The sequence below is a fragment of the Hypomesus nipponensis genome, chromosome 2, assembly GCF_054491055.1.
Source record: "Hypomesus nipponensis isolate SF chromosome 2, ASM5449105v1, whole genome shotgun sequence".
In the NCBI taxonomy this organism is placed as follows: domain Eukaryota; kingdom Metazoa; phylum Chordata; class Actinopteri; order Osmeriformes; family Osmeridae; genus Hypomesus; species Hypomesus nipponensis.
The window spans coordinates 8,398,330-8,422,854 of record NC_140362.1 but is presented as its reverse complement, the minus strand read 5'-3'; the positions used below and the strand labels follow the sequence as shown (position 1 = coordinate 8,422,854).

The following is a 24,525-nucleotide window of genomic DNA, read 5'->3' as shown; positions in this document are numbered from 1 at the left end:
TTTTTGTAGGCTCAAGGAGTACTTCACGTTTGCACCTATCCTGACCATGCCCAATCCCCATCGGCAGTTTGTTGTGGAGGTTGACGCCTCGGACGTGGGTGTTGGAGCTGTCCTCTCCCAACGGGCGGAAGATCACAAGCTCCATCCCTGTGCTTTTCTCTCCCGGAAGCTCTCTTTCTGCTGAGAAGAACTATGACGTGGGGAACCGAGAGCTGCTGGCTGTCAAGGTTGCTCAAGAGGAGTGGCGCCATTGGCTGGAGGGAGCAGAGCACCCTTTCCTCGTTTGGACGGACCACAAGAACTTGGCATACATCCGAACAGCCAAGTGCCTCAATTCTCGACAGGCCAGATGGGCACTGTTTTTCAATCGGTTTGATTTTTCTCTTTCTTACCGTCCTGGCTCAAAGAATGTTAAACCAGATGCTCTGTCTCACCTGTTTGATCCCTGCTCTGATCCTGGCCCCCCCACTAACATTCTAGCCCCCTGTTGTGTAGTAGGAGCAGTCACATGGGGCATAGAGGAGAGAGTCAGGCAAGGTTATGCAGGCAATCTCACTCCAGACGGCTGTCCCCCAAACAGGCTGTTTGTCTCTTCCCCTCTCCGTTCTCAGGTGATACATTGGGCTCATATCTTCCGTCTCTCGTATCACCCCGGAGTTCGGCGGACTCTTTTTGTGGTCAGGCAACGTTTCTGGTGGCCGGCTATGGAGAAGGACATTGGGGAGTATGTTGCAGCCTGTCGCGTGTGCGCCCAGAGCAAGACCTCCCAGTCTCCGCCATCTGGCCTTCTGAAACCACTTCCGGTGCCCCATTGCCCCTGGTCGGAGATTTCCCTCGACTTTGTCACAGGTCTACCACCCTTGAAGGGTAACACCACTGTTCTTACGGTAGTGTACAGATTTTCAAAGATGGTGCACTTCATCCCTCTGCCCAAGCTGCCCTCTGCCAAGGGAATGGCAGAGGCAGTTTTATCTCATGTGTTTCGATTGCACAGGTTTCCCAGGGATGTGGTTTCTGATCAAGGACCTCAGTTCCTCTCCCAATTCTGGAAGGCTTTTTGTTCATTGGTTAGGGCCACTGTCAGTCTCAGCTCCGGGTACCACCCCCAATCCAACGGCCAGACTGAGCGGCTCAACCAGGAGCTGGAAACGGGGCTGCGCTGTCTCGTCTCCCGAAACCCTACTACATGGAGCAAGCACCTCATCTGGGTGTAGTATGCCCACAACACACTTCCTAGTTCTGCTACTGGTCTCTCCCCCTTTCAGTGCGCCTATGGCTATCAGCCATCCCTCTGCGCAAGCGTTTGTCCGTTTATGTCGACAGACCTGGAACAATGCTCACCGGGTGCTTCTGAGAAACTCCAGCCAGTATAACAGGCTGGCTGATCGACATCGCAACCCTGCCCCCGCCTACCGTCCCGGGCAAAGTGTGTGGTTGTCAACCCAAGATCTCCCCCTGAGGGCTGACTCTTGCAAGTTGGCTCCCCGGTCTGTGGGTCCTTACCCCATCACCAGAGTCATCAATCCTGTGACTGTGCGCCTCCGGCTACCCAGCTCCATGAGGGTTCACCCCACGTTTCACGTCTCCCAGATAAAACCAGTTAAGGTCAGCCCCTTGGTTCCTGCTTCTAGACCCCTGCCGCCTCCCCGGCTTGTAGATGGTGGCCCAGTGTACTCTGTGAGGTGTCTCCTGGCTGTTCGTCATAGGGGTCGTGGATGTCAGTACCTGGTAGACTGGGTGGGGTATGGTCCTGAGGAGAGGCGATGGGTTCCCACCAGTTTCATCATGGATCCTACTCTTATTGATGACTTCCACCGCCGCCACCCTGACCAGCCTGGGACGTCCGGTGCCGTCCCTAAGGGGAGGGGTACTGTCACATCCCGCCCTACTCCCTAGGTCATGTCTTGTTTTTTTCTGTGTACTCACCTCTCCTCTCATTTCAGTGTCTCCTACCCTGCCTGTGATTGACCTCCCCAGCCCTGATTGACAGCACCTGTTTTCAATCTAGCCCCAGTGTATTTAGCCCGTGTTTCAATCTCTCTTCGCTAGTTTGTCTTTGTACCTCATGTCAGTCTCTGCCTTCTATATCCAGTAAAAACCTTTTTGTGAATATTCGGAGTCGTGCTTTTGAGTCCACCACCTATCGCCGTTACAGTTTGGAGTGGTGGTAATTGCTTTTGTAGCGAGGTCAGCCAGACCACACAGAGCCAACATCTTGTCACACCTGAAGAGTCTGATTCGACCACATCAGACAAACCTAATCAGCCCTCGACAATCAGTATGCAGATTACCCACCAAACGCCGATGCAAAGGAACCATAGAGTTGGGGGGGACCTCCCCAATCTGCATGGGAGGCCCTCCTGCAAGCTTTCAAGCTTCATTTGTGCTCTCCGTTGTGATGGCAATTTGAACAAAGAACATACCTTGATCAGAACTTTTGAGAAAAGTTGTTCAAGATACCTCAAGAGAATTAGATTGAAACTGTCAAGGAGATTTAAGAGCTCAATAGTTCTTGGGTCTGCTTTTTTATTTACTTGGATATTTAAGTCTCAGTTTAAATTACTTTGTCATATCTAGTGACACAGTGATAATAGTTCAGAGAATTCTTGTATGAATATTGGCGAGTGCTTGGGTGGCCGATATATAATAACAAAAAGTATTGACTCGGTTTTGAGCTCTATAGCAAGATATTCATATGATGTGAATTCACCTAGCTCAGTGATTTTGAACAACAGTTAAGATGAGAAAATAGCTGCGACTCCTCCACCTTTTTCAGATTTCCTAGAAACTTGGTGAAAGCTGTAATTGGGTGGACACGCTTCTATTAGAGTTGCTGTTGCCGTGTCATTGTTTAGCCAGGTTTCTGTTAGACAGATGCAGTCTAAGTTGTTTTCTTTGATCAGATCATTAACTAGAAATGTTTTGTTATTTAGTGATCTAACATTTAGAAGGGCCAGTTTCATTTGTGGGGTATTAACAGATAAAATAGGTGTTGATAAATCTGTTGGAAGAATATGGATAGTTCTGTGACTTCTAACACTAGTTTCAGGTTTGTAACCATGCATTTTACCATGCCATTTTCTGTTTGTGATGATGACTGGTATGTGTAATAAAATAGCATGGTGTCTGTCCTAGAGTACCGTTTCTTGGAGAAAATCTATGACACTGAGCTGTTCCATCACAAGGGAATTCATCCGGGGGGTACAGATCTGTGCAGGGCCCATGACCTTGCAGGAGGCTGTTTGAATGTTCTGTTCTGTTCCATGGGAGGTTGATTGGGATGCGTCAGTCAGCTTAGACACAACAGGGATAGGGAGAGAAACTTGATTTGTGGTCAGGAGCACCTGACTGATGTTTGCTGTTGGTAGTCGAGATCCTCTACGGTTTGGGTGGAGTCCGTCAGCTTGAAAACGGTCTGCACAGTTCCAGAACACATTGAAATTATCGATAAATGTCAGTTTGTGTGCCAGACAGACAGATGCCAACCATGTGTTGAAAGATAGTAGTCGACTGAAGCCTTCTTTTCCTCTGCGAAAGCATGCAATTGGTCCACTGATGAATACATCTTGATATCTGTTGAGTGTGTTCAGTAGCTGGGTGAAATGTTTTTTAAGTATCTCAGTGCCAGTTTTCCTGTGTAGGATATCAAACGAGCCAGTGTGGATGATAATCTTAGGGTTGTTTGGTTTATTGTTGAGGATTGATTGTACCTCTGATTCCTCGACAGATGTGTTGCCAAAGACAAATATTTTCTGTCTTTGCCAGTTTAACATGTGCTGTCATGGCATCTCCAATCAAGATAGTGGCCATATGTGGTGTTGTGTTTGCATTTCTAATGTTTGCCTTATCAGTAGTTGCGGAGCCAGTTTGTAGCTTATTTGGGTTAGCAAAGATAGGACTTTGTGCTAGACCAAGGTTAACCACTGTGTCAGTGCTAGCAGTAGATTCTTTAGTGCTAGCAGCGTTAGCTCTTCTAAGTGCTGATGGGCTGTGGGTAGTCTTAGCATACCTTGGATCTTGATAATCCTGTGGTATTGTTGTCTGATTAGGCTTGATAGGGGGTCGAACAGTGCCCCGAGTGGTCCTAGAGGGGCTTGGAGTGAAATGGCGGACTCCCGGTCGCAGCAGACAATGATTTGTTGAATTTGCATGTGTGTAGTAGCTACCATCATGGTGTGTCGGCGATCTGGGCCCTTCATGTTTGTAAGCTGCGTGGCTAGCACTCCTGTGCCTCTTTGCCTTGGATTCCACACACAAGGGAGAGAAAGTTCCCAGTGGTTCGAATCTGTTTCTGAGTGGGACAGGAGGAGAGGTGATGTGGGAAGAGTCTCTGCCTCGCTTTTTATCCTTGGTGACTGTCCCAACTCCGATTAAGGTAGAAGCGGCGCTGGGCTTCTTTGGTTTAGAGCCGAGAGCAGGCCATGACTCATCCGGTCCACCGGCTGGTGGAAAGAAAGATGGTTCCAAGGATGGCTCATTAGCCGGTAGCTTAGCCTCCGGGCTAGGTAGCATGGAATCTATAAAGTCTTCGGTCACTCTGATATCTAAGAGGGTTCTGACTCTTAGCTCCAGTACGACTATCCTCTGAGTAAGTTGTTTGCAGTCTTTGCAAGCCATAGTTCTACAAGGAACAAGCTTTAGCTTGCTTGCCTGTGGTCAGTCTGGGAGAGTAGCCCAAAATACCTCTGCTCACCTTGGGCTTCAGTCCCTCAGGTTGTTCCTTTTAGTAGTTGTAGTCAATCCACTTTGCCCCTATCAGAAGTATTTGATTTTGATGAATATCATCAAAAACTATCCAGATGATTGAAACTTCAGAGCATTTCTCCGTGAATAGGACAATAGACAATAGGATAGAAGCCAAGCAGGGAAGCAAGCAGGGAAGGTCAGGGGGAGGAGAGGGAAAGAAAATGTGACTTCCTTCGTTGAGAGCCAAAAGAAAAGTAACATAAAACATAATCTACAAATATCTAAGATTCTACCTATTTTATTTTAGAATACAGAATAATCGATTGCCACATTTATCTGAGTGTATCCTGTGTGGTAGCTAAGGATGCTGTGGTAGTTTTGGTTCTTTAGAAGTGGTTGCACACTGGGCATCGTTTTTTCCTTGCCAGCAGCCTCTCCCTTTGGAGCCTTCCTATTAAGCTTTTACCGCCTTGAGCCGTCCTCTGAAGTAATATTTTTGTAAATGTTAAACTACTAAAACAGATGTTCAATGAGTTTAAGTTGTATTAGCACTCAGGAGCTTCGTTTTCTTAACGAGAAAAACTGTGGACGCAGATATCAAGCATCGTGAGACTAAAATGGCTAGCAAAGATTTAAATGGCTAATTTTGGCCTCAAAATATGTTCTGGACCAATCATCGTTCTACTGGTAGGTAATGGACGATAATAGACCGATGGTTCATCCAATCACCTGCCAACTAATATATGGAAGTTCCGGGTTTTATTCTGAAAGGTTTCTGTCATCAATGAGTGGTTTCAGTTGGTTGGTTTCGTGAACTAGCTAACTCCAGCAGCAGTCTTGCATTACTAGGTAAGTCACAAAATAACACACAGCCTAATTACATCATTTATTTGTCAAGAGAAAGTATAGAAATGCATATTAAATGATTGTATTTTGATCTTGTGCTAATAACATGTATTTTGAAAATAAAGTTAGGCTATAGCTAATGTTAGCACATTGCTTGACAGCTACCTCAGTCGATATTGCCTGGTTGCTCGTTCACGTTGCTAACATGTTCATTTTCTTTTTATGATCTGTCTTGTAGTTCACAGTCCAGAGGATGATATCCACCGCTATCGTGTTCGGCGCACCAGGAGCATGACCCTCTGCCGAAAACTAAATGTCGACAAGAGCACATACTAGCTTTGACTGCCATCATTGGGGCAATTGTGATTAAACCTTTGTATTTGTTCATGTCATGCCATGGAAACAGTGCTCTAATTTAAAATAATGTTACAATTTACAGAGTGAAGTGTCATGTTTTTCTTAGTAACATAATCCAAGTTTGTGTTTATTGCATGGAAAAGGGAATGAACAGTTGAAAAGAATATGGTAAGAGACTGGTAACGCCATGGAAACAAACACGGCTTCCTTTTACAGTCAAGTTTCAGATTACTTACTGAGTACATAGACATGTTTTACCTGGTATCGCCTTGGAACTTATATTACAAGTTCATACTAAGGGTAACATTGACAAAGCTGTATACGCTGTCAAAGAATATGGTAAGAACCCGGTAACACCATGGTAACAAACACGGCTTCCTTTTACAGTCCATTTTCAGATTACTTACTAAGTCCATAGCCATGTTTTAGCTGGTATTGCCTTGGAACTGAAAGTACAAGTTCATACTAAGGGTAACATCGACAAAGTGGTATTCGCTCACAAAGAATATGGTAAGAACCTGGTAACACCATGGAAACAAACACGGCTTCCTTTTACAGTCCAGTTTCAGATTACTTACTGAGTAAATAGTCCAAACATGCGCAAGAACATACCCAGTATCCAAGAAGATTTACCATGATAGTAGAGGAAAACTCTTCCTGCGGAGGTAGGTAGTGCTATACCAGCCAAGTAAATGAGGCCATCATCGATAAATGTATCTGAAAAGATATTTTATTGGAAAGTACTCTTATATTCTCATTAGACGTGGACTGTTACCGACATTAACCTTAGGTAACTGCAGGGTAATAGTAGAGTATTGGCCGTCTTTACCTACTTAGTAGCAGTGGTATTTACCCAATAGCACATTATAAGTTTACCATACATATCTCCTGTAGATACCAACTTACTACCAGCTGTATTTAAATAGTAATATTTGTAAGTTTCCAGGTAAATACTAAGTTTTGTCGACTGTCTTTACCTAATTAGAACCAGAGAAAATCACCCAGTAATAACCAGCACGTTAGTAAATAGTTAATGGGTAAATACTTTGAATTATCTCTGTATTTACCACCTTGGTACCAATCGGTAATACCCAATAATACAGAAAACATACCCAGTAATGACCAGCACGTTAGTATTTAGTTAATGGGTAAATATTTCGAATTATCTAGGTAATTACCACCTTGGTACCAATCGGTAATACCCAATAAAACACAACACATACCCTTTACTTTCTATGTAAATACCTAGTACTTAAGGGACTGTAAAAGGAAGGGTTACCGACCTAATGTACCGTATATCATGGTATGTGTCAAGGGAGGAGGAGGTATTGTGATCTGTATTGCTGTGCAGCTGTGTTGTGTCTGTGTGATTGTCTGTTTTTTTGTGTGTGTTTGTGCTTTGTAACAATGTCCTTGTGTGATATGGTAGTTGGAGAAACATGGATACTTATGTCATTGTTATGTTGCATTGTGTGTAAAAAAAAAAAAAAAAAAAAAAGGTCATGCGGTGCGACCATCAAGAAATGACAATTTTGGAGCTTTTATTTTGAATTCCATTGAAAGACAGGAAGTTGCATCATACGTCAGTTTGCAAAGGACCCTTGAAAGCAACAAGCATGTTTGTAACCCTCTCTCATATTTTGAAGAAAGTAACTTTTTGAATGGCTGGTATGTAGTTTCCACTTTTGGATGTCATGTGGTATGACCTCAAAAAGACAATAAATGTTAATTTGTATTTACAAATTGATGTTTTGATAGAAAATATTGTAGTGGCCTTCTGTGCGAAACTAGCTAGTTTTACTTAGGTGGCCAATGCTGTGCCTGTAAAATTTGACTGAATTTTAAAAAGTCATGTGGTGCGACCATTAAATTATGCCTTCCAAGACTGATATATATACAATAGACAGGTTTGTGCTCTTCTATTATTTTGATGGTTTATATGCAAATAGCAATTCATTTTAATATTCAATAAACAAGATTTTAAGGATTTTCAAATTGTTTTCATGTATTTCAGAGACAACGGTTAATGATTAGTATTTGTACAATATAATGAGAAAAATACATAAACAAAACATTTTATTAATAATAATAATAATATATTTTAATCCATTTTATCAGATGCCGCTGCGAAAGGTAAAGACTGCTCGCCACAGGGAATGTGTCAATTTGGACCCTGCAGCAAGTAAAGAGGGAGACCGATCAATACGTTCTACGAGGAGGCGAGCTGCAGACTCCACAGGATTTGTACAAAACGCTGGCCAAAAAGTCAGGATCAAGCATTCGTCATCACTGGATAAGCGAAGAGGCAATACAAAAGTATGATGAGCCGATTCCAGGCAAGATGATGGCTGTGAAGGGCACTTTAAAGATCCACCAGGTTTTGTCTTCACAAGCTGCACAGATAAGCTATAGGGAGGTGTCGTGCTTCTGCAAGCATGCAGAAATGAAGACCTGCTTATGCTACCAGCCAGTAAAAGTTGACCTGACGGACACCACATGCCACACTGAGGATGCGTCAACAAATTCTGAGCCACCAATGGAACAAGACAGTCTTCAGGACTTATGTGGAAAGTTTGTGATAATAACATATGATAAGCGTCCATACATTGGCCAGGTCCTTGAGGTTGTGGAAGAGGAGATCAGGGTCAATGTCGTGCGGCAGTCAGGAAATAAGAACTTATTCGAGTGGCCAAAAACTCCTGATGCCATTTTCTACTTAAAGAAGGATGTCCAGTCAGTGATCTCAGAACCTGAGCCAGCAACCTCTCGCTGCCATGAAAATGCCATGAATGAAATTCCTTTGAAGCGGTTTATTTTTTATGAATATGGTATGTTGTGGAAATTTAAATTAAATGTTTGCTTTCACCGAAAAAATCAGTTTTAAAAATCAGTTTTAGATTTTTGCATGTCAGTAAGTGATCTGTTTTAGATTATTGTACGTCAGTCAGTCAGTGATCTCAGAACCTGAGCCAACAACCTCTTGTTGCCCTAAGTCTAAAATAACTGAGAAAGGTCCCTGGGGTTAAAGAAATGCCTATACCCAATCCCAATGAATCAGAATAAGTTGAAGTAGTAAAATTTGATGTTTTGAAAATTTAATGTTTACAAAATACCATGGATGAAACGATGAAATGATGTTTGCTTTACTAAAATCTGTTCAATTTGAATACAAATCTGTGTTAGATTTTTGCATGGAACTTATTGCTTCCTAATGTATTGATTTTTGATAATTTGGTGCGACCACACATCATGTGGTGCGACCAGAAATGGCAATAACTGTATTAAAATCAAAATGCAATATGACATTTCTGAGGCTATCAAGTATGCTGAAGGGAATTATATTGTTTAGACATTTTTCTTCAGTTTTGTGCCATTCACAGGAAAAATGCATATGTTAACTACATGTAGGTAGTTGACTGATGTTATTGAACAAAAACAAATATCAACAACTGTAGAATTTCAGAAGAAACCCAAATAATTTGTTTCTCGAGACTTCATATTACTGAGAACTTGTAAAATAAATGTAAATAGGTTAAGGAAATATGTTTGTGGTATGTGGTAGGTCGCACCACATGACATTTTTAAAGGTCATGGCCAATTCATGAACATGAAAAAACACTCAAATTAGTTTAAATAATTGTTTTATATAAATTCATACATACAGAACATTGTTAATGTTTCAACAAATGCAATAAAAAATCATGTGTATTGTATTTAAAAATTGGCCTGTTAAAAATCCTTATACGTCATTGACTATATTTCTCAGATCACAAATGAAATTCTTTGTCATCTCTGAAGAACTTCAACCTCCACATCTATTCTAATCAAATTGCTAATGCTGTGGTAGCCTACATTAGTGCAAATTATTATGTAGCCTTCTTTTGTCTGCTGTTTCCTACGTTATAAATTGATTATGTTATGTTGATAAAAAGGTACTACATCAAAACATTTAGTCCATAACAGAAGTCATTACATGCACAATGGTTGAGCCAGTAGGGCTAATTCACCATACTGCACTTATACATTTGCAATGTGCTGGCAGTTTTGATTTAAAGATCCTGTAAAACAAATTCCATGATTTGCTTCTCAGTACATCTTGCACCCAGCGCAATTGACTTTGTCAACTACGCAAGTATCATTCCTAGTTTGCACTCGATGCAAAGTTGACTTTTCCCTCCACAGACGCATGTCTGTAAATAAGGGAACGACTTTGCGCTCCAGGGGGCGGTTCAGCAAAAAAGGAGGCGTGTTCCCTGGTGCTATTTTGCAGTTTCAGTAAAACAATTCCAACACTGACCAGGAAAAACATAATCTAAAGTCAATGGCGCGTTATTCAGATGCTATTTTAAGGGCGCAAGCTTGGCCCGTGTGCACTGCTGGCGAAGCCAGGGTCTTCTTCCTATGAAACTATAACGAAAGACTGTTTACAGCATATGGAGTTACAAACTATTCAAGAAAAACTTTAAGATTTTTTGTTTTTTGCATACTCTGATTTTAGAGTGAACGTAATATGCATGAAATTTATTGAGCTGAAGAAATGTTGTAAAGATTTAGGAATGGGCCGACGACGGGTCAGTTGCTTTTAACTTACCTCTGTGAGAATGTAATTTTAATTACTGTGTAGTCTACTGTTGCAGAAATTTTGGTCATATGCATATATGTATGTGTATGACATTTTTAATCTTCTATGTTCATTGGTAAGAGACAGGAAGGGAAGATAATTAAGTTGAGTTCAAAGGAATGTGAGGTGCTGATGGCTCTGTGGGCAGCTTGCCCTGGGGGATGGGTGAAGCATCTTATATGGCCTTCTGTCCTCTGGTTAGTGTAAGGGGTCAATGAGATAGTTGCTCTGGAATTTGGCTAGAGAAGGACTGTGTCCTGTTTCATTGTTTGTGTTCATTAAAAGTATTGTTTGAAGATGACCACACAAAGGACAGTTGATCCTTTGGCTTGCCACTCCTAGGGTTTATTATCTACTGCCCTGCAGAGAAATGCCACATCAAAGAACAGTGAGACATTTGAGTTAGCCAATCACAGAGTTTGCTACATTGATTGATTGACCTTACAGAATGCCATTGATCTAAAGTTTATATAAGGTTGAGCATGTGTGATAGTTGCTATCACTCTTAAGAACGATCTGTGTGGATGGCACCTCCTTCGTTAATGACTGATCAGCAAAGCTTTGTTTAATCGTAATTGTATAGTCTTAATAAATTAAATTGCAACCGCCATCTTCGACTATGTTCAATCTACACAATCCAGCTAGAATTTTCTTTCACATTACCTTGTCTGAAATTTACAGAGAGGCGGAAGATACTGTCTCAATCCAGTGAGAGGTGTGCTGACCTAAGGAGACTGGATTGAAACGTAAAGTCCTGGAAATGACCAGGGGTGAACAGGGTAATTCCTGGTTTCAGAGGAGAGCAGAAAATTGGACCATTGAGAAAAGGTCCCCTAAATAACCTTACCACATGCCAATTTTCATCATATATATTTTTTTCAATCCTTATCCAACCAGGATTTGCATTCACATTGAAGGGAAGAATCTCCCCTTATTAACAAAAAATATTGAAATCTCTATCTGTCTGTAATACCTCTCTCAGCCTCTACGTAACTTCGGCGCTCTCACACTTGCAAGGCATAGACAGTTGAAGAAAGCACATGCAGCGTTTGACTGGTTGGGCAAACCTGGATACAGGACTGTTAACGGTGTGTTTTTCGCCTGGAAGTCTTTAGAAATCTGGCACCTTATTGAACAAAATTAAAAGTGAAAGAGTCCACAGACACCAGAATCAACGTGTTCACAATATCGTTCATCAGGCAGTAATACAGTACGTTCAGTTCAAATTCAACAAAATTATGAACAAGTTCATGAATTTTCGTTCAATGAACGCGTTCAGGCGTGACACTGGATTTAACTGGAGAGAGTTGTGGGAGACGACGATAATTGATCAAAGTTGCGTGAAAATTGCGGTGATTGGTCAAAATTACAACGTTGCGCTGAATTCGCGGGAATTGTTGAATTTGCGTGAATTGATGCGATCGCAACATTGCAAATTCCTGGAGGGTCTGATAATCGGTACAGAATGTACCATCAGGTTTTCATGTGCATGAATGTATGCTACCACTGCATTGGCAATTTGACTAGAATAGATGTGGAAGTTGAACAAGTACTTAAGAGATGACAGAATTTCAATTTGGTGCCGCCTCCAGCTCTTGACCAAACTCTGACGGGTGTCTTCTTTGAAAACACTCTTCTAACTAGCGTTGCTCTCTGTGGATTTTGGTCATTTGTAACTGCAATTGTGGAATTATTCCATTTGGTGGCACTATCAAAATTAGCACAGTGCTCCGGGAAAGGCTCTGCCTAAACTACTAAAGTAGGAAGAAAAGAGCTGCGATTTCACCAAGAGCATCTTTTATCCCTAGCCTGGTCTTAACCAGACCCTCGTATATTTAATTTGTACAAAGGGTCTGGGATCGCTCCATTGACAAGCGTTAACATCCTTGAAAGTGGGTACTCTGTTGAAGTTTAAAACTATTGGATCTGCCCAGAGCCACTCTGGATCTGCCATAACCAGATCGCTAGCGTTTGCCTTAGCCAACTCCTTCACCACTAACGGAGCTAGAACCCCGTGGGGAGGAGGACCACAACATCATGGCCACCAACAAAACTCAGCAAAGATTGTTTTTGTTCCGGCTTTAACTTCTGGATATTCGGCAGCGTTGCCACAACGGACCGAATGGCTTCGCCCACATCTTTCTCCGCCGCCATTAATGAACTATAACTCAAACTAGCGCACAAGCAAGGTCATCGTTCTCAGCCACTTCCTCTGTTTGCTGATTGGACCACCAAATATGAAATATAGTCAGGTGGCTGAGCAGTTAGGGAATCGGGCTAGTAATCAAAAGGTTGCCAGTTTCATTCTGAGCTGTGCCGAATTACGTTGTGTCCTTGGCCAAGGCACTTCACCCTACTTTCCTCAGGGGGACTGTCCCTGTACTTACTGTAAGTTGCTCTGGATAAGAGCATCTGCTCAATGTAAATGAAATATGTGGTTTGCAAAAAACAACTAATATACCGAAATCCCTGACCTAGTACAGAAGCAAAAAAGAAAATTCAGCGGAAGTACGTATGAGGGCAGAGCCAGGCTATTTTATCCCTCCTGTAGAAAATGAATTTGTCAAGCGGCGCCCTAATATTTTGTGGCTGTTCAACTGGTTAAATATGGTTTATTTTGCATCCAAGCACGTCCCATTTCTTAAGGTTTCCTAAATTAACACTAGATCCCATCAGTGATTACAGCTTTGTTAGCTTTAGATAGTTAGCAATGCTGGTGAGTTTGATTAGCTAACGTTTTTTCAAGTTTAAGCTTTGCAGATATGGCTCCTCTAGTAAATGATTTCTTTACAAGGCAAGTTTGCGAGGAAGATGGATGAAGGCAAGTAAAACAGTGCAGACAACATCGTCTTGTTATTACAGGCAATTAAAAAGTAGCAAATCATGTCACTTACAGGCAGTTAAAAAGTAGCAAGTCATGTTACTATACGGCAACTTTGTCACAGGGCTATCAAGTCTCACGATTTTGCTATGAGACTCATGCATTTCAACCATTACTCACGCTCTCACACAACACCTTGTATTTCTCACGCATTTCAAACCAACTTATCCTGCTACATACAATTAATGGACAAGGCGCAGATTTCTGCCTTGTTGATAGCTGCCTCCAGTTATACAGATTTCAGCCAATCAGGTTCATCGCCACCAGCTTGGATGTGTTGCAGAGTGCCATCGGTGGACCAAACCAGGAGGTCCTGGACTACAAGGAATGCATGAAAAAGTTTTACTTCATGACAGGCGGTTGAAATGTCTTGCCTCTAGTTGTGAACGTAATAATTGTCATTTTCTTCCATCTTCAATACTAGAACAAATGTTGGTTGTGGAAAGTGCTTGCTTAAGCCAGTTGAAGGCATGGTACATGTGCACATGATCAGGATGGTACCTCCTCCACCTCATCTTGAGCCTGAAAAAACCCTGACACCTCACTGACAAAAAAGACACATTGTGTGAACAAAATATAATAAAAACACATAAAAGATTAACTTAAAGCACACAGTATCGAAGTTCCTTATTCTCCCCTCCAAACATCAAAACACAATTCTTCAAGACATAGCCACAGGGCTGTTCTCTTACCTGCTCCGGAAGTTTGCAGGATGCGGGTGCCCGTCATACAAAGCCAAAAAGTCATATTCCTCCTCCACAGCAAAAGACTGAAAAACGATATGAATCCTGTTCCTCTCTTCTGCAATGATCACCCAGGTACAGTTTGCTCCATTAGGATATCCATATGGAAATCCTGGGCTCTCAATGGTCCCATTCCTCCCTTTTAAAGTGCCTCCACAAGTATGGATAAAACCTGCATGGAAAAAACCCCAGATAACATTCAAAGATAAGCTTTTCTTCATTTGGGTCTGGTGACATGGACATAGCACAGTGATATTTCATATTGAGGGTCCCTATAGATGAAGATGATCTTCAGATGCTGTTTTATCAAAACACATTCAATAAAACATTGATTTAATGATATAGGCCAGCTATAGGGCCCTTTAGAACAAAGTTATTCCTGACAATGATCAAACTAGTGCCAAATGGTTACTGTATAACGATTAGACACACACTTCTGAACCTCACCTCACCTTTTCTCTTGGCAAACAGGAGTGATTTTCATGACACTTTCCTCCCATATACAACACTCATGCTGTACAAACCTTTACCGCACCATATTCTCCATTTCAGCTCAGACAAAAACAGCTCAGACACACAAACTTCCTTAGCACCATAGTGTAAAGCTTTGCGAAAAATGTATATTGTTGACAGTACATTGAGTCAGATACTTGTCACAAGTAAAAACAATACTTTGAATATTTGGCTCAATTTTACGGCGTAAATCTGAATGAGCAAGTGCCATAATCAAAAGATTTTTTTCTGCTTGCTCATACAACCATATCACAAGAATGAGAAAAGCAGTATCATATCATTTAAAGCTACTCTCAAAATTGTCTTATAGTGAAAGGCAAACATGTTTAAATGCAGGGTTTATCCCATTCACTTCCCTCAAGGAGTAATTCACTTTTCCAAGTGAGTAGGTTAAGAATGTGTGTGCATTGTGTTGACCATACACATTCCAAACACTATAGACACACAGAAACCTCAGGAGACACCTCTCTTGGTGAGGTTTTTGTTACTAGTGATGGTGTATGTTCCTGTTATCGATCTCTCAGGAAAATTTGAACATCAGTTTAATGCCAAGATCTACCCTATTTTCTGTATCTCTCTTTTGCCTTTTTTTCTGTCTCCCTCTTCACACCTCCCTCGCTGCTTCTCTTTCAGTCCATTATTTTCATTCTCCATGTCTCTCCTTCTTTACGTCTATCTCTTTGAAAGCAATCCCTATAAAACAGGCTCACTTTGTCAAAACACAACACACAATTCACACAACTAGACACACAAGTAGCAGAACACCTCTAATCTTTTGAAAAATGAAACATTTTGTTCAAAACTATACAATCATATATAAAACCCAATTTCTGTCACCGTATGCCACACACTTGGTTCATAAAATTGGACTGTTTGAACCAGTTACACACTGCTGTGCAAAATTTAAAACACTTTCACACCATCTATTCTTTTCTAATGAAATAACCTGCTTGCTTTTGTCAGAGATGTTGTTACAAGTATGTAAAGTACATGTTTTGTTGACCAAACACAACACACAAGACCAGGGGGGTATTCCAGGTAGCGGGTTTAACAAACTCTGAGGTTAACCCTGAACTCTGAGTTGAGTTACTCTAACATGGGAAACTCCTAAAATTCGGTTCCAGAAAAGCTGATATGAATTTGTTAACTCAACTCCGAGTATGTCAACTCAGAGTTAAGCGCGGGTATGAGTACTATTAAAAGCCAACATCAATGGAGCTCCGATACTAGGATCCACCATGGCACCCGGCAACAAAAAACATTGCATACTCCACCAAACTTCAGATACAAGTTTTATTTAGTGTTTATGGTCAAGCACATATTCCGGGAAAAAAGCTATACGGCTGTAGCAGCGTATATAAGTGGCGTGGGAGACATTGCTGCCGAGTCAATGCATACATTTGAAGGCAATAGCCAGTCCATATATTGAACATTTAACCCCACTGTCTGTTAATATTACAGGAGAAAAAGTGTTCAATGTTTTTTTAAATGTAAAAACATACTACGAACAAGTAACGCATATTTTGATTAGGCTATACGCTTGTGATTGTAGCCTCGACGTCACCTTAGTTTTAATCATATTCAACATGATACTAAGTAAATATCAATTGGTGCCTTTTTCAATTTGAAGTAGCAGTTTCCCCCAACAGAATGCTTTTCATCAAAAGAGGACGATGATTACAGTTTTTCACAATTGTTAACACACGTTTCTCAAAACAATAATGTCTTTCTCAAAACTACACACACAAAACTGAAAACCTCACACACAAAATGCTAAACCTGACACTCCCTTTGCAAGAGGACTCTTTGCCATCAAATATCTCACCTGTTCACAAAATGGAACTCGCGTTTTCATTTGGTACACACCAAACATTTTCAAATGACACACACATACCATTCATAACAGTACACACAAAAAGCATTTGCTGCACACTAACAAGCATTCACAGCACACAGTAGTGCAAAATTGAAAACACAATTCTCAAAATGGAACACACCATATGAATGACTGACTCTGGAGAATGAGCCATTTCAACTTTTGTAAAATGTCTCAGTGTAGGCCAAATCTTTTCATAGTCAAACATAAAACAGCACATATATGCAGCAAAAAAAGTTTTATTTTTTGAACAGTACAGTCAGTGGGCCTGCTCAACCCATTGCAGCACACAAAGTGATGTTCCCACCACGCTCAGCGGGGACCTCAACAATGCTGCGCTGGCCAATGACATTTCTGCCCCGGTGCCTCCTCTTCACCAGGTAGAATCCAACCTCATCAATGAATATGTATTCATATAGATCATTAGCTGTGTCATGATCCTGGATCTGCTGGAACAGACAGCATGATAATGCAAGTTACTGTATAGTATGGACATAGATGGGTCAACGCAGTGGGGTACAGTGAGACACATTACGGGTGCAATACATGCATGTGTCAGTGCTGAATGTATGGGACTTATAAACCCTTGCCGTAACTCTTTAATGTGTTCCGGTCGAATAGGACCCTGTACACTTGTTTCATCCGCATGGCATTCCTGCGGAGAACACGGTACATTGTAGAGAGGGTAACGGTCTGGATGTTTCTGAATGTGGCATGGTCGTGGTTCTCTTTCAGTCCTGCAAAATACAAATACAGTGAGCACATTTTATTCTAATGATATGCAATATTTCAGTACACAAGGCAAATATAATTCATACCTGTTCTCCATTCTAAAGTTTCTAATTATGGCAGCAACTGTGAAGCGGCTGATATTTGGTTGGACCCTCTGGCCAGCCTTCCTCATGCTCAAACCACAGTTGAGCACATGGTTAACCACAGTGGCCCGGATCTCATTAGAGATCACCGTTCTCCTTCTTCTTTCTCCTCCACCTCCTTCTGCTTCTCCTCTTCCTCCTTGTCATCCTCTTCCTTGTCCTCTTCCTCCTGTCAATGTTACCCCTCTCCTTCTCTGGTTGTTGATATGTTCTAAGTTCTCCTTTGTTCACCAAACAAACAGAGGCTCAAGGCCCTTTTTATGCTGCAGTCCTGATCGCAAATTGCTCACCAGACCTGAGTGTTTAGAGATTTGAATAGTTGTGTGTTGTAGGTTGATGCTTTGAGACTTTACTTGAGAAGTGTGTGCAACAATTGAACATTGTGTGTAGTGTTTTGACAACAAGGTGATGTGTAATTGACATCAGTGTGTAAACAAGGAAAGTCAGAGTGTAATGCAGATAAGGGAGTGTAAAGTAGTGATAAATTGGGTCGAGCAATTGGTACATGACGTTAAGGTTGTGAAAATTGTGCCAAAGTTTTGCTTTTTGTGTGTTAACAATTGTGAAATACTGTAAGATGACGAAGAGACATTGACTGCTGCCGCAGAAATGGATGCAGAGAATTATTTATGGTAGCTACTGGTAGTTCTCTCCCCATGTACTTTTATGTACAGGCTTGTGCGGAATTGTCAGTTACACTGACATTGTGAGAATAATTAATATTTTAAAAACGATTTGCACATTCTGATCCTGTTGAACAGAGCATGGATGCTGTATACAGTGAGATGTTCATTTAATGGCAGGGGAATTTTGCATGTGGAACTGTGAAAGGTAGCTTATGTAATCTCATGTATACCCAGTTACAAGTAAGTGAGTTTTACAAATTGCAGCTCATGAAGAAAGTGCCAAAAACTGACCAAGAGATGTTGTAGGCCTACTTAAGGTAGAAGAATAAAGGCTAATCTCGAAAAAGATTTACTGGAACACCAGTTACGAGAGGATGCGTGGTCACAGGTGATGTTAATTGTAGGATCTATTTGTAGGCAATAATGAAGACCAATTATTTGTCTTTATTTCAGTGCCAAAAGGCATTTGTACGGTGTTCATTTTAGGACATCCTCAGATCTCAGACTCAATTGTCAGACTCAAACAAAAAGGCGTCAAGTCTCAGACCAAAAGTCGTCAGACTCGGGCGAAACGGCTTCAGTCTCAAAAAAACCCCTGTCATTCTCAGACAAAACATCCTCAGACTAAACACCGTCAGAAAAACCTCTGTCATTTTCTGACCAAACGCTCTCAAACCAAACGCCATCGTTCTCAGACCAAACGCTCTCAAACTAAACGCCATCATTCTCAGAAAAACGCTCTCAAACCAAACGCCATCATTCTCAGACAAAACGCTCTCAAACCAAACGCCATAATTCTCAGGAAAAACGCTCTCAAACCAAACGGCATCATTCTCAGAAAAAACGCCCTCATACTAAACGCCATAATTTTTCAGACAAAACGCCCTCAAACTAAACTTTGTCAGATTTTTTTTGTTAAAGTTAGTTAGATGGTGGAGCTGCTGACTAGTTTTTTGAATTAGCTAAAGTAGCATGTTTACCATGGTTGCTACGTTACGAGAAACAAGAAAAAACCCAGATTGGCCATCGCTAGCGACAATCGATCTTCATTTGCATTAAATTGAGAAAAATCTCAACTCGATCGCGTTGCGTCACTACCCACAATGCACCACGCAAGCGATTCACCTGGCTCCATAGAAAATGAATGGAAAACATGTTGTCACTCACATCGCGTCGCTACAATGTGAACACGGTAAGCAATCGGAAAAAACTGTAATAAGCTTGTAACATGTTAAGCACGAACATATCTGTAAAAGCTTCGTCTATTACAGTTTCAACTGCTTACACACAAAATCCTTACTTACATTTACATTACATTTTTTTATTTAGCTGACGCTTTTATCCAAAGCGACTTCCAAGAGAGAGCTTTACAAAGTGCATAGGTCACTGATAATAACCACAAGATGGCGAGTAGCCAAAACATGAAGCACATATTGTGAACAACTAAAATAAGAGCCAGGGAAGAACCATGAGAGCATATAGTTAAACAAGTTGCAATTAAATAACATGAACTGCTGACCAAGTGCAAGCGTACCTGTAGAAAAACAATCAACAATAAAAACAATATATCACAGCGAGTACAAACAATTTTTAATCAGTGACCAGTATCCACAAAAGCAGAGAGGGAGTCAGGTGGCTGAATCGGGCTGGTAATCTGAAGGTCACCAGTTCGATTCTGGGTTATTCCGAGCCAAAATGACATTGTGTCCTTGGGCAAGGCACTTCACCCTACTTGCCTCGGGGGGAATGTCCCTGTACTTACTGCAAGTCGCTCTGGATAAGACCGTCTGCTAAATGACTAAATGTAAATGTAAAAGCAACAAGTCAAGCAAGAGTCATTGTGATCCTTGAGGAAACTAACAATCGGGTCAAGCAAACCATTCCTAAGTACCGTTATACTCCCGGAACAAGTGCGTCTTGAGCTTTTTCTTGAAGGTGGAGACAGTCAGTGTCTCTGATAGAGGTGGGGAGTTGATTCCACCACTGGGGGGCCAGACAGGAGAAGAGCTTGTGTTGAGACCGGGCGGTCTTGAACAGTGGGACCACCAGGCGGTTGTCTGAAGAAGACCGTAGGTGGCGGGTGGGGGTGTAAGGCTGGAGGAGAGACTTGATGTAGTCGGGTGCAGTCCCGTTCACTGCCTGGAAGGTCAGTACCAGGGTCTTGAATCTGATACGGGCCGTGATGAGTAGCCAGTGGAGAGAGATGAGGAGCGGGGTAACATGGGAGCGTCTGGGTAGATTGTAGACCAGGCGGCCTGCTGCGTTCTGAATCCTCTGAAGAGGGCGGGTTGCGCATGCTGGGAGACCAGCGAGCAGCAAGTTTCAGCAGTCCAACTTGGAGAGGTCAAGTGCTTGGACTTGCAGCTGGGTGGAGTGCTCAGACGGGTATCTCCTGATCTTCCGGATGTTGTAGAGGGTGAATCTACACGACCGGGAGACTGCAGCCATGTGGGCCGTGAGGGAGAGCTCGTCATCCATGGTAACCCCAAGGTTCTTAGCAGAGGATGAAGGGGTCACCGTCGCAGATCCCAGGGTGATTGAGAGATTGTGGGAGATGGAGGGTTTAGCCAGGATGATGAGAAGTTCTGCTTTGGAGAGGTTCAGCTGGAGGTGGTGCTCGGTCATCCAGGCGGAGATGTCTGTGAGGCAGGCCTCAATCCTAGCTGAGATGCCCGGATCGGTCGGGGAAATGACAGGTACAGCTGCGTGTTTGTCAGCGTAGCAGTGGTAGGAGAAACCATGGGAGGTGATGATTGTCACACAATTTCAGAAATCAAGGAGAGCTGGTTCATGCAGGAGACGCAAGACCTAGCACGTCACTAGCAACTCGTCATATCACACGTCAGGGCCTACCTTCCTAATAGGATGGGGTATATAGCAGCGATCCCGGCACCTGCATTGCTAGTGCGACACAGATGCTTTCAGTCTTCTTGCGGCCTCCGCCTCCCCGGCCTCCTCCCTTTGTCTGTGTTCTTCTTTCCCAGGGGGAATGCATTGTCTACTCTCTGCCCGGATGTCGAGATAGTGTCTCAGAAGACGGTGTTGGGTGCGGCAGGGAGCCGCTGCAAGCACAACCCTATGCCAAATTCAAGTATTACAATAATGTATTGTATTGTGTGAAATAAAAGTATACAACACTACTGAGTCCTCCTGCCTGAACCTGACACTCAAACACCAGAACCACACATCAAATCTGCAAAACAACACGCACATTTTTTGCCTTTGACTCAGTTTTCAACTTTATAAAACACTTTTTGCAAAACACAACACCAAATTCTCCACATAACACACACTTTTCTGACAGGAAGCATCTTGATTACTTTTTTCAAACACACAAACAAAATGCCACAATAATTCATCAGTGCCTCACACTAACACTCCTCACATTGTGCAAACACTCATTGCTTTACTCAACACCAACCAATCATGGCTCTAGAATAGGCCTATAAATAATTTAGTTGATTTACAGTGGTGGGTATAATTTGAACCTTTACTGTTGAAATGATAACAGGTATGTAACAATGTACTGTAATGTACACGTGTTCTAATGTACACATAAGGGCTGTTTCAGCACAACACATGGTATACTATACACATACATACATTTTGGCACCCATGCATCATGCATGACTGCAGTGCACTGCATGATTGGTCACAATCTGGTGGATTACTGTATCATACTGTGCAACAGTACAGTGACTGTAAGAAAAAGATTCTGACAATAGTGTAGAAAATAGTATATATTACTGTATGCTACAGTTCATGGCACACATACACCATTCCGTAATCACCTTTTTCAAATGTAGGTTTGGTTTCTGTCCTACTACACTCTTTCTTTCGTACTACTGTAATACTGTACTCACAACCACAAATACCTACAGTGAAAAAAAAAAATCTCTGCCATTACAGAAATGTCCATAGGAGCTCATGAAGGAAGTTTTAGGTTTTGAATAACTGTGTATATGACATATCCAAAAATGTAATATTATGTAAAAGGTGTTTGCAACGTAAGACAAATGTTTGCTTTTAAAACGTGTTAATGATATTTTGAATGCAGTGCTTTATTTTGCAAGAGATGCAAGGCATTTTGTGCGTGGAATTTTTGGATTTGTGTGAAAAACTGAAAAAAGAGCAGTTGAAAAAACTGTAAAAGACGTTGCAAACATAAACTTTTGTGCTTCTACATCAAAGGAAAAACATGAACAAGGACTCATCCCCTTACAGAGGAGAGGCTTCATGGTATGTGTTAATTTGTATTTTACTGTTATTGCAGTGGAGGCTACATGCTCTGTCTTCCAATCACCTTGATGACACTGTGCGCTCCCTAGGGTGACCACAAACAGCAATGGCACCACCACACCACACTGCATTACTCATAAATCCCTCTGAAAAACTACATTATCCACCTGCTATGATTGCACAGCAGAGAAAAATGGGTTTAAATTTTTTTATCAGTATCATAACACAAATCTCATCCAAACGGGGGGAAGGCATGGCAGGCATGATAGGCCACAGCTGCTTCACTGGAGTAGTTACATTTACTCTTAGCCTTTTCCACACCCACACCTTTCACTCTCATAACTGATGATTAGAATTTGGCTCGTGGTTGAGGCTTTTCGGCTGACATTATACAAGCAGAGAGAAAAAATGCCTGCTTCCATATGGCTCCAAGAACACTATTCTCTGATGCCTTTTTCTTACAGAATACAGTTTGAAGTTAATTTACTTATGTACCAGAATTTTTTTGGGGGAGCATTTGATTTTGTTGGAACTAGTTGTACTGCCCCCACACGTTTAAAACATTATGTAGCATGTTTCCAAGTACCTGGATCATTTTGACACATTGTATAAGCTGCACCTTGATTTCAGAAGGCTGCAGTGGAACAATAACAACACTATTTCATTAACTGTTTAGTTTTTCACAATGTATGCTTCATGTTTTGGCTGCTTGCAGTGTTTGGGACTACCTCGTTGTTATGATCAGTGACCTATGCTCTTTCGTAAAGCTCTTGGATAAAAGCGTCTGCTAAATGCATAAATGTAACTGCATCACCTAGTACATTAGGCTTTTGTCTATCACAGCAGTGGCGGCCCGTGCATTTCACGCCTAGGCCTTCAGCGACATCATACTTAGTCCTACCTAAATTAATAATACACCTCATAATACACCATGGCTCGAGAATCCATACAGAATCACTCTTACACATTACATCACCTTAATATAGGCTCGAGCAACACTTAATTTCCGGAGCGTTTAAAATCAATAAGCTCGCATTCACAATTAAGAGTAGGAAACTAAGATCATGGATACTGTCAACAAAAATGCTCACCAAAACGGACGTAAAAGCATATTAACCATTCACTGCACGTGATCGCTAGTAAACATATTACATTTGCTCTATCGTTAGCTAGCTTTTAGTGCATTTAAAATGCCTAAAGCGAAGCAGTCAAGTGTGGCTGTATTTCACAGCCAAGGATTCCGACATAAAATGCTACAAATGTTTCCACACGATTACGTGCAAAGGGGGAAGCACGTCAAATGTATTGAAACATGCGGTAAGACACAGAATACTTCTTAAAGCAAAGGCATGCACCGTGTTTCGACAGCTTGCAGACATTGGGCCTTGTTCTCAAACACACTGAAGAATTTAAGAAAGAATTTCTTCTGAATTGGATTTAGGAAAACATTTGGCATTCATGACAGTTTTCTCATCTGGGATTTGTTCTGAACTTCAGAAGTAAATATAAAATAGCTGTCGTAAAACGGCCAGAGTTGTCTCAAATGCGATTCCTTAAAAAAACACAAGGATCAAAGGAATCGCATTTAAGAAAACTCTCCGTGTTTGAGGTGTCGATGAGAAATCGTTGGTGATTGCGTTCACTGCTGTTGTGTGCCCTTATAAGGATCTGTCGGAGCGTGTGTATGCAAATTCCGAAGCACGAGGACGCGCTTTCAACTTAAGAAAACTCTTCACGGGTAGCACAGTTCAGAAAACTTCTGCTGCGTAGGAACACATTTTCAAGCGTTCATGAATTTGACGGATGTCTTTTTCTTAAGTTGTTTTTGAGAAGCCCGTAAGAAACATTTCAGAAGAAACTTCAGATAATATTCGAGAATGAGGACCATTAGTCCCGGGACAGCATACCCAATTTGTTTGCCCTTTCAAACTCATACCTGTGTGTACAGGCCTCTTTGACACTGAGAGTTTTCTCCTGTGCAGGACATGCCCTAACGGTGCGTTCACACTGCAGCGTTTTTTTACCGCTCTGCACCGCTGGCCTTCCACAGTGCACCACGCTCGGGGGCGTGTCAGACAGATTCATTCAGAGCTGTAGTTCTCTTAAATCACTGTTGTAGTTCGTATAATGTCATGGCAAATGTGCAGACAAAATACAACTTTTACACATTAAGCAAAAATCCGACATGCTTTCTAGATCTGACACAATCTTATCTACATCACACAATAGGTTATCTTTTTCCACACTTTTTTTAGGCCGATT

The 24,525-nt window shown here is 41.8% G+C and overlaps 1 protein-coding gene across 1 annotated transcript in view; it reads right to left on the bottom strand.

Annotated features, from left to right (window-relative positions):
• Nucleotides 1-24,525, bottom strand: part of LOC146300657 (CUB and sushi domain-containing protein 3-like) — a 238,536-nt gene that overhangs the window by 175,187 nt on the left and 38,824 nt on the right. Inside the window, exon 2 of the mRNA XM_084709773.1 lies at nucleotides 14,084-14,306. Within this exon, the coding sequence (XP_084565899.1) occupies nucleotides 14,084-14,306 (223 nt within the window). The remainder of the gene's footprint in view (nucleotides 1-14,083; nucleotides 14,307-24,525) is intronic.